The sequence below is a fragment of the Gallinula chloropus genome (genome assembly GCF_964237585.1).
Source record: "Gallinula chloropus genome assembly, chromosome: 4".
NCBI lineage: Eukaryota > Metazoa > Chordata > Aves > Gruiformes > Rallidae > Gallinula > Gallinula chloropus.
This window is the reverse complement of record NC_140088.1, coordinates 9,965,891-9,979,505: the sequence shown is the minus strand read 5'-3', so window position 1 is coordinate 9,979,505 and position 13,615 is coordinate 9,965,891. Positions and strand designations below refer to the sequence as shown.

The 13,615-nt window shown below is 41.5% G+C and overlaps 1 protein-coding gene across 2 annotated transcripts in view; it reads right to left on the bottom strand.

Annotated features, from left to right (window-relative positions):
• Positions 1–10,965, bottom strand: part of PRKD1 (protein kinase D1) — a 131,687-nt gene extending 120,722 nt beyond the window's left edge. For both annotated transcript variants that reach the window (XM_084263039.1, XM_084263040.1), the window contains exon 1: positions 10,732–10,965. In XM_084263039.1, the coding sequence (XP_084119165.1) occupies positions 10,732–10,920 (189 nt within the window). In that variant the 5' untranslated portion in view covers positions 10,921–10,965. The remainder of the gene's footprint in view (positions 1–10,731) is intronic.
• Between the last annotated feature and the right edge of the window lie 2,650 nt (positions 10,966–13,615).

Here is a 13,615-nt window from a genome sequence, read left to right as displayed (position 1 = left end):
TCTAATCCAACTTCCCTGCAGTAAGCATGGATATCTTTACTAGATCAGATTGCTAAATGCCTCATCAAGCCTGACCTTGAATATTCCACACCAACATACGGAAGAAGTTTTTCACAGTGAGGGTGACAGAGCACTGGAATAGGCTGCCCAGGGAGGTGGTGGAGTCTCCTTCTCTGGAGATATTCAAGACTACACTATTACTACACTCCATGGTAAACAGTCCCCCTTCCCCTTTCCTGTAGCACCCCTTTAAGTACTGGTATGCCATAATTAGATCTCCACAGAGCCTTCTCTTCAAGCTGGACAAGCCCAACTCTCTCAGCCTGTCTTCATAGGAGAGGTGCTCCAGCACTTTGATCATTTTTCTGGCCTTCCTCACCCCAACAGCTCTATGTATTTCCTGTACTGAGGACCAAAGAGGTGGATGCAGTACTCCAGGTGAGGTATCAAGAGCAGAATAGAGGGGTAGAATCACCCACCTCGACGTGCTGGCCACACTGTTCTTGATGCAGCCCATGACAAAGTTGGCTTTCTGAGCTGCAGATGCACATTGGTGGCTCATGTCCAGCTTTCAATGCACTAGTACCTCCAAGCCCTTTTCCTCTGAGCTGCTTTCCAACATGCCTTCTTCCCTAACCTGTATCGATAATGAAGATTGTCCCAACCCAGGTGCAGGACCCTGCATTTGGCTTTGTTGAACCTCCAAGACATCTTTTTAATATTCACATCAGAGACAAACAAGAGACTACAGATACAACACGAAGCATTAAGAGGAAAACAGAGGAAGACTAAAGCTATATATGGGCTGTGTCAGCTGCTGAACAATTTTTAGCTGTGTCTCATAGGGGAATGCCACTACATTCACCTGAATACTCGTTTAATTATTGACCATGATCAACTGCATACTCTGAGAATCACAGACATATCAGAGCTTCTGGAAATCTGATCTGACTTCTTGCGTGTTCTGGCTTATGTTTACCCAAAAAAGAAGTATGAAGTTATCACCATCTTTCTGGGTAGCTGCTGCAGTACTGCACTACTCTCCTTGCAAAGAAGGGTTTGTTGTTTTTTTTTTTTCTAATGTCCAGTCTGAAACTCTTTCAAACTGTTATTTGAAGGCATTGCTCTTTGTTTCTGCCTATGTCACTAGCTAGAAGAATTCAGCCTGATCATCTCAGTAATTCCTCTTAAAGTACTTATTTACCTCACATTCACTTACTTCAAGAACTAATTTAACCCCAGAATACAGCTCAGAACCACCTCAGTTCTGTGACAGTCACCAAATAAAAGAAATCAAATGGAAGGAAGAAAGAAGACGTTTACATCGGATGATCATTTAACCTAGATTAACATCACAGAGTAAAGACACACCAGCATTTCTTTGCAGATCTGACAAACATATCATTCTCTGTGTCAAGTTCACATTACATGAAAACAAATCGCATGATCATAATACTAGAGATATGCTTCTAGATGTAGGACATAAGTATTTGTTTTCCAAATTGTTTGATTTTACCATATTTTCTGCCTAACAATCTGTCAGCTGGTTGCCTGAACTCTTCCTGTAACAACTTACCAACCTTCTTACAACAAACAGGACAGCAGACATACTGCTGTATGAGAAAGATAACATAGAAACACTGAAGTTTGGTTTTCCTTGATAAATGAGGATTAAAAACATGTAGTATAGAATCAAGAGATCTTCTTCCCTAAATAGTCCCACTGCCTCCACTCAAGCACACAAACAGACTTTTACCAGATTGTTTCAATTTTCACTCCATTTTTTTTTTTTTTTGCTCTGTGTGTAGGACAGCCAACTCTTTGAGAAAAAAATGCAATGAAAACTATGTGGGTTTGGAACAGGACAGACTCCTAATCATAGTCTACATATTTTGTGGCAACTCTTTTTAGAGGTAGGTATAATAAATTTACCAGAACAAATCCATAAATTTACGCATATTACAAATACCTGAAATGCTGCCTCTTTTTATTTTACTGTACAATTTCCACACTTTCCTGGATGCCTTTGCTTTTGGGTAGCAATATGAAATCCTGAGTTAAAAACAGCACACACAACATTAGATAGCATGGTCTCTAGCACACCTAGAGCCATTTCATATAAACAGGCAGCAAACCTGTATTACAGCCCTTTAAAGCTGATGCAGGAGATTGAACTACAGAAAAAAATGTGAAAATTATTACAGCTAGACTGAAAACAGTGTTGGCAATTCATACTGCCCTCCTTACAAGTGGGTTTTCCTCTACCTTGCAGACCCTTTGATCCCATGGATCAAAGCCACGATTCAAAAAGTTTAAATCACATAAACAACCCTTTGTGGCCCAAGGATCTATGGGACCTTCAGGATTGTTTCAGTCTGAACACAGACCACAGCCTAGCATCCATAAATTACATCAGGACATACAGTGCCGCAAAGAGGGAGGCCATTACCATTATGGCCTACTTACAAGAATGATTTCTGGTTTTATGTAAAAGGACTTCTTAGGTGGTAGGAAAAAGATAAGGCAGTAGGAAAGTTGCTGGTTTTAAGGATAAACATCTTTCGGGCAAATTGCCTCATAGCCAGAATGTTGCTCCCAGTCCCAGCTGTGCCTTGTCTGCACTTTTGCAACTGACAAGATGCTAACAAAAACTATTTCTAACACTTGAAAAAATGTATTTCTCAAGGTTGACTTTTTTTTTTAAGTAACTTTAAGAGAGTAGAAGCTGAACATGCTTTCAGACTGCACAGGTCATGTTCAGATACAGTTCTTTTAAGGCATACATGACAGAGGTTTAGGCCTAGCAACCGCGGTCATGGTTTGCAGCTTCATTTCGCACACCTTGTGATTAAAATTCCACGGGGAAGACTTTGTATTTCTTATTTTAAAAAAGAAAGAATACAGTTTGATATTTGGATATTTACTGAGTTTTGATCAAAATAACCAGCTGTGTTCAAGTTCTAATGTCGTAACATTGTTTCTGAGCTGACTCTGACTGCAGACCAGGCACACAGAGCAGACTGTGGCTAAAAGAGACAGTCACAATACCAAGATATACTTTCATGGTGGAAGAAGTCTACAACTTGACCAAGTTTTCCACATCTGAAGAAGAAAAAATTGTGAGGAACAAGCAAAAGGAACCCACAAATACATGGGGAAGAGAAAGTAAAAGACGGCAATATACACTGAAGTTTATTTCTAACTTTACATTATGCATATATCACTGGAAGACGTCCACACTATCACCCCTGCATTGCAGTGTGATACACTATGCCACCTTTCTAGCCTTTGCACATTGTACCAGCAAATAAAACAGAAAAGGGTTCAGAAAGCAAAAAACTCCTTCATGCAAGTAGCTCACTTCCAGTTTTTATACTTTAAAAGTTCAAAAGCAGTTATGTCCAAGTTATTTTAATCTTACACAGTTTCTGAGTGACATCAAGTCTGTCATCATCTTAAACTGTTACCATAGATAGAAATATCTAAAAGGAGGAAAAAAAGTCCCAAAAGCAAGAGATCGTTTAGCAGTACAACTTCTTGTATGAAAAAAAAGAAAGTGGAAAGCCTGTGAAAAAAATCTGATTTTGTCTCCAAAAATTCTGGACACCACAAGTCAGGAGAATGTAAACAAAGGTGCTGCTGGACAGAGGCATGGGAAAGTCTGCTGACCCCCACCAGCCAAGCATAGAAAGGCCTCCTCACAAAATGGTAAAATACAACGAACGTGGCATGCATGGAAAGAAAATCACTGACAAAGATGAGGTAAAAGTTACCTCAAAAAAATGAGGAAATGTATTTTTATTCTCATATAGGCTACATTATTTTTGAGTTAATGGGACACGATAACAAAACTCAGATAGCCTTTCCAGTAGAATCACTACAATCAGCCCTTTCTAAGAGACACTGAAGTCTGACATCGAAAAAATGGAACAAGTATGGTATTGGAACACACTCTAAAGCAGATTTCAAATCTATCCCAAACCTGACAATTTGACATCATGCAAGAAGCTTATAGTAGCTCCAGAAGACAACTTGAAAGAGAAGAACCAAAACCAAAAAGAAGCCAATTGCTAGCAGCACGGATTTAACACAACATATAGAGCAACACTTGTATATGTTGTATGGGAAAAATAAATCAAATATTTCTAAAGGATAGGTCAACCTGTGGCACATGTTTCTGTACATAAAGGCAGAAACATTTCCAGCAACTGCAGCACATTTAGAAACCTGCATGTGCTAGCTAAAACAAATTTGCCTATGCTTTGGATAAACATTTGGGAGACAGATTTTTTTATTTATATACTTATTGCATCTGTGTAACTGTAGCCATATTACATAACATCAACATAAACCTGTCTGATGTCAACCAGAGGGCAAAGTCAAGAAGTTAGTGACAGCCCATAGCACTGCACAAAAGTAATTAAAAAACCCTACAAACAACGTATGTGCTTATCACAGGTTGCTTGAGACAGAAAATTCTTGGTCTCTCTATGCTTAATTTATCAGTTTTAATTGTTAATTTTACATAGCCCTATCGTAAACATTCACTAGATGTCCTTAAAATTATTGCTAGCAGAGTCACAAAAAAAAAAAAAAACAAAACAAAACAAAAACCAAAACGCACTTCAGAAAAACCTGAAACATACATTTAGCAAGGTTTTAATTGAAATAGTTCATATATAAAATACAGTAAAAATAAGAAGCCAGAAGTAACAATATACATACTTAGAGAAGTGTGCTTGTTCCTTGCAGGTAAACACAGTATAACACACATTGCAACCAGACTGCCAGATTGTTCCAAACACACTAAAAAAAAAAATTCTAGACAAAAAGACCAAATAGTTTTGGATGCTTCTGAGGGAATTCCAGAAATCACAAGAAAACACCCATGGCAATGCACAGTGTGCAGTTCCATACAGGCATTTCACACGCACCCCATGTATCACACATAATCCACGGCACAGATCACTTGCATACAAGCAGTAAATCCCCTGCACCTTCAGGATACGCTCCACTTTCCGTGCATTCTCAGGTCATCCATGTGGTTTATGGATGTCTTGTATCAGACAGAGTCAGACCTTAGGAATTTCAAATTCACTGACCATACGTCATATGATGTCCATCCACATATACACTTCTGTGTGGGAAATGTTGCAATTTCATTAATAAATTCCATACTTTCACCAATAGAGCTTCACCCCATTGGCAATGAGAGAACCATCTCACATGCTTATTCATCTTCTTTTTTTAAATAATCTTTAAAAATTAAAGTGTCAATTACTTTCATCATAAGCCTGTCCTGTATTCAAAGCTCTGTCTTGTTTCTTATTCTCTGAGAATTAATTTGATAGTCTTTAATCTTTGGCAAGGAATTTCTTCAATGCCTGGATAAATTTGTGGCATTAGACCAGTTTTCCTTACCTGGATCACCGACAGGATGAATAACAAAGTTAACATTTTTTTAAAACTGCCACAGTTTCTTTAAACTAGTTCAGACTGACTCCCTTTCATCAAAGTTATGCTTTTCCTAGTGTCTTCTCTCACACACTCAAAAAGCAATTTTAACTGACCTACAAACTACTGTTACATACAGTGACTTACAGTTTCCAGGGTAGAGTAATAAACTTAACGTCAATAAAAGATTAAACAGTAAACATGGAATGTCTCACTTGAATTTATAAGAGTGAGATTATTAGAAAAGTACTTTCACTTTAGAATATCTTTATATGCATAATGACAGGGAACCTCATATTCCTCAAATGAAATTTTACAACTTTGTGTTTCCAGAACACAGACAGATGGAGTGAAGCATTCCATGCAAAGAAAGACTCATTTTAGGGAATAAAGTTTACATTTTGTTACCAGCGTAAACCAGTTAGACTCCATGAGAATGTAACTTTAACAGATAAACATTTGTAGCAATCTTTCCAGAACATAGGAATACTGTGACGATAAACAAAATATAGTGAATATATGAAACACATACATTCATATATTTGATTGAAATTATACGAGTTTTGGTCAGCATGGTAAAAACCTGTCACAGCTTCTCTGTTTACCTTAAGGCTAAAAATCCTTCTTTCTAGTGTACTATTTACCCTAAGTCCCTATCTCACTCCAAAGGAAATGATTTCATTACCACCAGGCTCTTGTTTATTTTAGGAGAGTTTGTAGATTTGGGGGAGGGGGGAGAGAGAGTGCAATACATGATCCATATAAACAAACCCCATATGCTTTCCATGGCTGCTTGAAACCCTTGCAGAAAAGGTTAAGCGTTCTTTTCACATCAACCTTTAAAAAGGAACCCTTCTTTTCTCAGACCACAAGTTTAGAGAGTCCAGCCCAAGAAAACAAAACTAAGCTTATTTTTGTTTTCCTATTTATTTAAGAGTAAGTTATATTTCCCTTACCAAGGGCATCAAGAAGCACAAGTGGTTGCATACCTGTTCTTGAATGCGTTCAGTTGGATTCTTGGGAACACTTTATAAAGGCTCTTCATTTGATTTGTGGCAATTCTACCATTTAACACTGAATACCTTAACTGTGAAACTGGGTACTGTATTCCAGCTGCAGTACACCATTTGAATCACCTTTTAATTATTTTTCCTTTTGTCCTTTCCCCTTTTCAAAATGGCCTACTTCTTTTTCCCCCTACTGTAAAATTTCAGAATTATACAAACCAGTAAACTATCTACAACACTACTTTTATAAATCAGCCTGAACAACACATGGCCTACACAAATCAAATTCTGTTTCCTCTGTTTCAGATCAAATTTTCTTCCTCATATTTTTTGACTGTGTTTCCTATTCCTCACAACTCCTCTGCCTTCAGATGCCGAAGGCCTAGCCAACATCTGATCTTAACATCTGACCTAAGGACTAATTTATAAAACCCACATTCTCAAGACAAATAACGTTGCATCATATATTTACTTAAGAACTCAAAGTTTTCAAAACTTGGCAATGCCACTGCAATAGCCCAACACATCGTACGGGAGTATCACAATGACAAAGGATTTCAGCAAACAGAAAATACAAATAACTAGTTCTCCCTCTCAGTTAAAATTGTACAAATTCATACTAAAATTTATATAAAGATTCCTTCCCTTGTCTTTTTCTAGTAAAAAGTCTTGGTAATGTGAGCATTCCAGACAATTAAAAATATGCCACATCCCTTCTTAGTGTGCTTTGCATCACACTTTCGCCCTGGAGAAGTGGTTCTATTGTGTGCAGCTAACCCAAAAAGGGCAGCAATTCAAACTATTTGTCTTCAGAAAAAAAAGATTTTATTTTACAATATCCTCCTACTGTTCTTGTGGGGGAGTCGGCCTGTAAGTCGAACACTGAAGCACATTTTGCAGTTGATCCTCATTTCTTGTCAACCACATCATCATTTAAATGCTAACATTCCATTTCAACGGAAGAAATAGAACAGCCCTCCATGAAGAACTCTTAAGGTTTTCATGACATGGGTTCTAAGACAGACAGGCACACCACACAAACTCAAAGGAATCAAGTTTAGTTGTCTTTGGAGCAGCTCTTACCAGATCTAAGTATGTTTGCATTTATGCCTGAAACTGGTATGTACCATTTCATCTTCAGACTGTAAGAAGATTTACATGTCACTAACTCAGGGCAATACTCCTGAAAGAACACCTCTCATGGACAATGAAGAAAAAGTCACACCTTGTTTGTTCCATTTTTCACATTACATACATTACGTTATTAATGTAATTATCCTCTCTACTAAACTTAGAAAACCTACACTTTATACTTCAGATACTGTTTAAAGTCCACTAATTCAAGTTTATGTATAAACTTCTCAATGATACACAGCAGTAACAGTTTTATACATATGCTTGTATACATGTATATTATATATTATTGATATATCAAGCCACCATGTAAAGGTACAGAGATATGGTGCTTTTATACACATACACACATGCATACATAAATACGTATACACACCCATCTCCTCTTACATTAACATCCAGGCACTTATACACTCCACTCCTCATGCTTTGAGAAGCTTAGTTCAATTTAATAGAAATTTTCAGCAGCACTAAATTGGGTTGACATATAAATCTGTGCAGAATAAGGGTCATAAATATCTTGACTCAGGTATACCCACATTGCCATGGAAGAGGCTCTCTATAAACAGATCATCTGACACCGATATGTGAAGAGAATTTGGCACAATCCTAAAAATAAAGTTGTGTACAAGACGACTGCTTAAATATTTAACAGCACACGAGAGATATCGTTGATTTTAGCAGTCTAACATGACAGCCAAAGAAAAAACAAAATCACATTTTATCATCCTTTTATACAGCTTAAACAATCCAGACCAAACAGATACTTCGCGACCAAATTCACTGTGGAACAAATTTTGGAACAACTGTAGAACAAATGTTCAGGACAAAATTCCTTTTGAAATTGAAAACAGAATTATTTTAATAAAATAATCTTTACAATATAATCTCCTGCTTGACTATGATAAGCGAATACATCTCTCTCATAAAATCAAGACTAAACGATGCTTCAAATCATTTCAGGAAAAGAGAAAATAATGAATCTACACCACACAAAAAAATTCCCTCACAACAGCTCTAGATACCACAGAATTTTTTGAAGATAGGGTCTCTGCCAGTATGCTGAGTAACTCTGTATATGCAAACCATTCCATCATGTTTAGTAAAACAAGGTGTTAGTGAAATCATGTATACAGACATACTTGAAGGTTTAAGCTCAAAACAAAGATTCTGAGGACTAAGTAAAATGCAAATTAATCTACAGAATAGAGGAGGAAGAGGTCACCACCTAAAAAAAGATAAAAGGGGGGGGAAGGCTATCTTTTTTACCAGTTTTCCTTTTATTTGAGCCACTTTCTTCTCAACACCCTTGGAAAAGGAGACATTTGGACTCTGAAAAACTGACTAGAAGCTCCACATTCAAGTGTGCTATGTAAACAAGCAGCTAAATGATGCTCTCTTATGTAGTCTAGAAACTGCAACAAACAAAAGTGCTGAAAATTTTTATGTCAGTACTTACTCAAATAAGTCTGAGGATAAGCCAGTGCATTTCATTTTCTTTAGACAATGGTACATCATTAAGAAATTAGGATTAGACTCAAGTTTACTATAAACCCATGAAATTACAACTACTCAAGCACAAAAATTTCAACATCACATGCAACAGGTTTCTATTACTGCTTGCACAGTAACTTACGAATTGTTAAATACCTAGAGTATTTAAGTTGTTTCTGATGTATGTGACCAAGTAAAAAGTTTTGGCCTAGCCTTGAAAGCAAGTATTGTAACTTTAAATAAAAAGCTACATCTTTCTTCAGAATTTAACTTAATAAAGCAGGTAACCATTTCATTTCTAGATTTTGTATTTTTCTTAGTTAAGGATGTGTATTTCATACTTTTTTGAAAACATTTCAGTAGTTGCTCTTCAAAAATAAAAGGAGGAAATTCTGCTATTTAGTGAAACTCAGATGAATGGGATCTACAAACAGATGTAAGGGTAAGCTGTATAGTTTAAAAATAATAATAATAAAAAAATCCCCGCTCGAAATTATTTTATCTTAGTAAAAACAAGTGAAGCGAAAAAAACCCTACGTCTTCCATTATAACCATTCTGAATGTTTGGGTTTTTTTCCCTTAAATCCTGTGCAATCATTATGACACCTTTGTCAATGTTGTATGAAAGACCCGCATAAAGTAAAACTTTATTGTCATATACAAGACGATTGTCACAACACAGAAATTGTATCAGGCAAAGGAAGCAGAGGTACAGACGCAAGCAAAGTGGGTTTCAGCGTGTTGCCCGAGTTTTTCCCGGCTCCTGGTGAACTATGCCTAGCGATGCTACGAGGTCAGAGGAGCAGCGGCGAGTGCAGCCCCCGCAGGCGGCGTCACCTTTGTTCCCCGGGACCACCGCTCCCCCCACCTTCCCGCCGGGTGACCCACCGCCGCCCGCGGCAGCTGCCACCGAGGGGCTGGCTCAGTCCCCTCCAGCTCGCGGTCACCTGCCAGCTGCCGGGCTGGCACCCACCGCCTTCTCCCACACGCGCGGCGCCCACTCCCACGGCCTGGCACTGTCCCACGGGCAGGCAGGACAGGGGGAGCTGAGGTGACCCCCGGCCCACGGCTTCGTCGGGCTGCCCGGCACGGGCAAAGCAGTGCGAAGCGCCGTGCGCCGCTTTGAATCCTGGGCTCTCGGGCTTGGTTTTTCCTTGTTGCTGTTTACCTTTTTTTTTTTTTTAAGTGGAAAGTTTCCTCTCGCCGCAGAGGCCGGGACACAACGCGCAAACTGCCCCAGGGCGCCGCGCTGCCACCACAGCTGACAGGTTTCTGCCTCCCCCCACCCCCTCCTCCTTCCGCAACATTAAAAAGCAGAGGCAGATAGATCCGTCTGGAGTTTGTTTTTAATAACAGCTATGAATACAGCTAATTGCACCCACTGCCAACAAAATAAAAGTTAGGCTCGCATGCGAGCATCCCGCACGGAGCCTCCTCGGCACCGGGGAGAGGGCGGCAGAGGAAGAGCAGGGGGCCGGGGTAAGGGAAGAGGGGCCGGCGGCAGAGGAGAGGTGCAGCAAAGTTGCGATGGGTCTCGTTAGCCCCGGAGCCAGGAGGCCCGGGAGAGGAAAGTTTACAGCAACCAGCAGCTCCCGCGGTTAGCGAGTCCGGAGGGGGTTCGAATGGGGGGGTTTCTTCTTACCTTCTGGTCGACGATGGAGCAAGCCATTTCCCGGACGTGGGCGAGGCTGAAGTCCCCCGAGGAATCCTGCATCAGCAGCACCGGCTCCCGGCTCAGCCCGATCTGGAGGTGGAAGGCAACGCCGCCGCCGGCACCAACCCCCGGCGGCGGCAACGGGCTGGGCGGCCGGATCAGCGGAGGGGCGCTCATCGAAAACTTCCCGCCGGAGCCGCCGCTGGAGCCGAGAGGTCAGGGACGGAGGGCGAGAGGCGGGCGCCGCGGTGAAAAGTTTGCGGCCGCCCTGGAGGCGCCGGGCGAGTTCCCCCGCGAAGTTTCAGGGAAGTCCCGCCGAGCTCCTCCCGGGTGAAAATGGCGAGGGGGGGCGGAGGACCGGAGAGGATGCAGACAGGAAAAGGCGGTAAGAGAGACGCGAGGAGAGAGCCGAGCCCAGCCCAACACCGCCGAGGTGGTGCCGCCGCTCCGGCTGTTGGCGCTGTGCACGGCGCGGAGGCGGGACGGGCCGCGCCCTCCGCCGGGACGGGCCCGCCGCCCAGCTGGGCCGAGCAATGCCGCTCCGCCCCGCCACCAAACGGCAGCCGCGTCCCGATAGGAGGCTGGGGCCGACCTCGGCGGCGCACGTACGGCTCCGGCTGGTCTCTCCCACGGGGAGGCTTCGCCTCAGCTGCTTCTGGTCTCCGCACCCGGCCCTGTAAGCGGGCTGTGGTGCTGCAGAGTAGAGACCCTTCTCTTCCCCGGGCACCCCTGTTGGGCAGTACCTCAAAGCCGCCTTCATCTCTCCTCGCCTGGTCTTCTGCGCCCTCCTGGGCCGCAGGTGGAGGCAAACCCTGAGGACAATCGGGATTTTGCTTGGCCGGCGGGCAGCTGTCCCGAGGATGGAAAGAAGTGCCAGGGGATCAGGAGCTCCGGCTTGTCCCCAGCTTTTCTGCTTGGTCTCTGCTGGCCGCTCCAGTCTGCACTGTGCCCTCTCTTCCAACAGCCTCCATAGATTTTGGGGAAGGAACAAGGCACAGCTCTTTCCCATCCCTCGTCTAATAAAACAGCTACTAGTTTCAGGTATAGCCTGTGCTAAGTAGGAGCTCCCTGCCATCTAGAACTAGGATGTTTCCCAGCCCTCAGGATCAGTGCAAGCCCCATCTCTTTGCACAAACAGGACCGATGACAGGCCATGTTTGGACTGTAAAGCCCATTCATAGTGTCCACTTGGAAATCTGTGAAGACAATAGAAACATCACCTGTAAATATTTTAGGTACCAACAAAGAAATTCTTAGCTATATATGTGGCACCTGTAAGGATGGCAGTACTAAATGTGTATCTAAGTACCATGGTTGATCAAATTTACAACCTGTTTCTTTTCAAACTGCTTTTTTTGACCAAATGTACAGCTGCAGTGTTGTTTCATTTTGATCAGCTGTCCTATGAGGACCCATTTTACTATTGTCAGCTTGTTTCCCATCTAGGATTTGTACACACAGAACACCTTACTGTCCATGTAATTTTTTACTCTGTTTATTCTTTGGTGGATTTTCTTCTGAAATTGTTGCATTTTAATCTGTATCTTCTACAGAGTACCAAATATGCTGGAAATGTCAGCACTCTAGAATGAGATGGCTGCTAGTTCCACTTAGACTTTTTCATATCACATGAGGAGAAATAATCATCTTCAACCATATTCTTTGGCTTTGCTATTGAAAATCATGCTTAATTTTGCTGTTGTCTGCAGTATTTCCTTAGGAATGAATTGGGTTTTGTACAGTACTGTACCTTGGCTATGCTGGTTAGTGGTGTGACGGGCTGATGCTTGGATATTTTTGAGTACATATGTTTGTACTCCTAGGTTGAAGCCTGCTGAGGCATTATAACTACTGCAAGCTTCCTGTCATTCCAAGGTCAGGACAACTATTCTGCGTAGGAGCCAGCTCAGGAATCCATGTGTGAATCTGTCTGAGGAAGGGCACGTGAGTTCCAGGTGATATCTCTAATGGCTATCACAAATTCAAATGCCAGTACAAGGCAAGAGCCACATCAGGTAGCTGGGAATGTACTTTTTTTCTTAGCACTGTAGTTCATACTTCTCCTTTGTTGAAAGAAGCATACTAGAAGACCCTGCAGCTTTGTTTCATTGGTCAGGTGATCCTCAAATGCATTAAAGTCGTATGTCATCAACTACTCTAAGTGCCTCTTCACTGTGCCAAAGGCAGACGTGGCTCTGGTGGCAGTAGGGGTGGTAGTTGTCTACCTCTCTCCTAACCTTGCCATATTTAACTATAGGATCACATAATTAAGCATTTCAAGACATGAGTCACATGATTCCCTTGAAAGCAAATGCCAAGAGTGGCAAAATGGCAACTCTAGATGACGTTAGCAACACTACACTGTGTTACAGCTCCTCTGAAACTCTTAAGTAACCAAAGAGGAGAAGTAGCAATAGCAATGCTGTAAATTATGTGTCTTTTGTTTTCTTGTCTATGTGAAATCTAGAGATATAGCTTTGTAGGTTGTGGCTTGCCCACAGATCCACGTCCTCTGTGCAGACATGAGCACGTCTTCAAAAAGAATGATTTCAGTATTCTTAAAAAATTGTACGTTGCTGAGTCATTTAATTTGCACATTGGCCATGTTGAATAGACCTTTGTAATTGCAATAGATAGGGAAGGACTCCTTCAACACTCTGTCAGCCAGTCATATACAAATGCTATTTATTAAATGATGCAGTGAAATCACATGATGTGATCCTGAGTACAACCTGGCCTGTTGTACTGACTGAAATGTCATGCGTTTCATGATCCATTTAGATGGGAGAGTTATTGTGTTAATGCCGGGGAGGGGGTAAGAGTGCCACAGCAGTCTGTTCTCTTTCCTATGACCTGACAGAGTGTGCGTGCC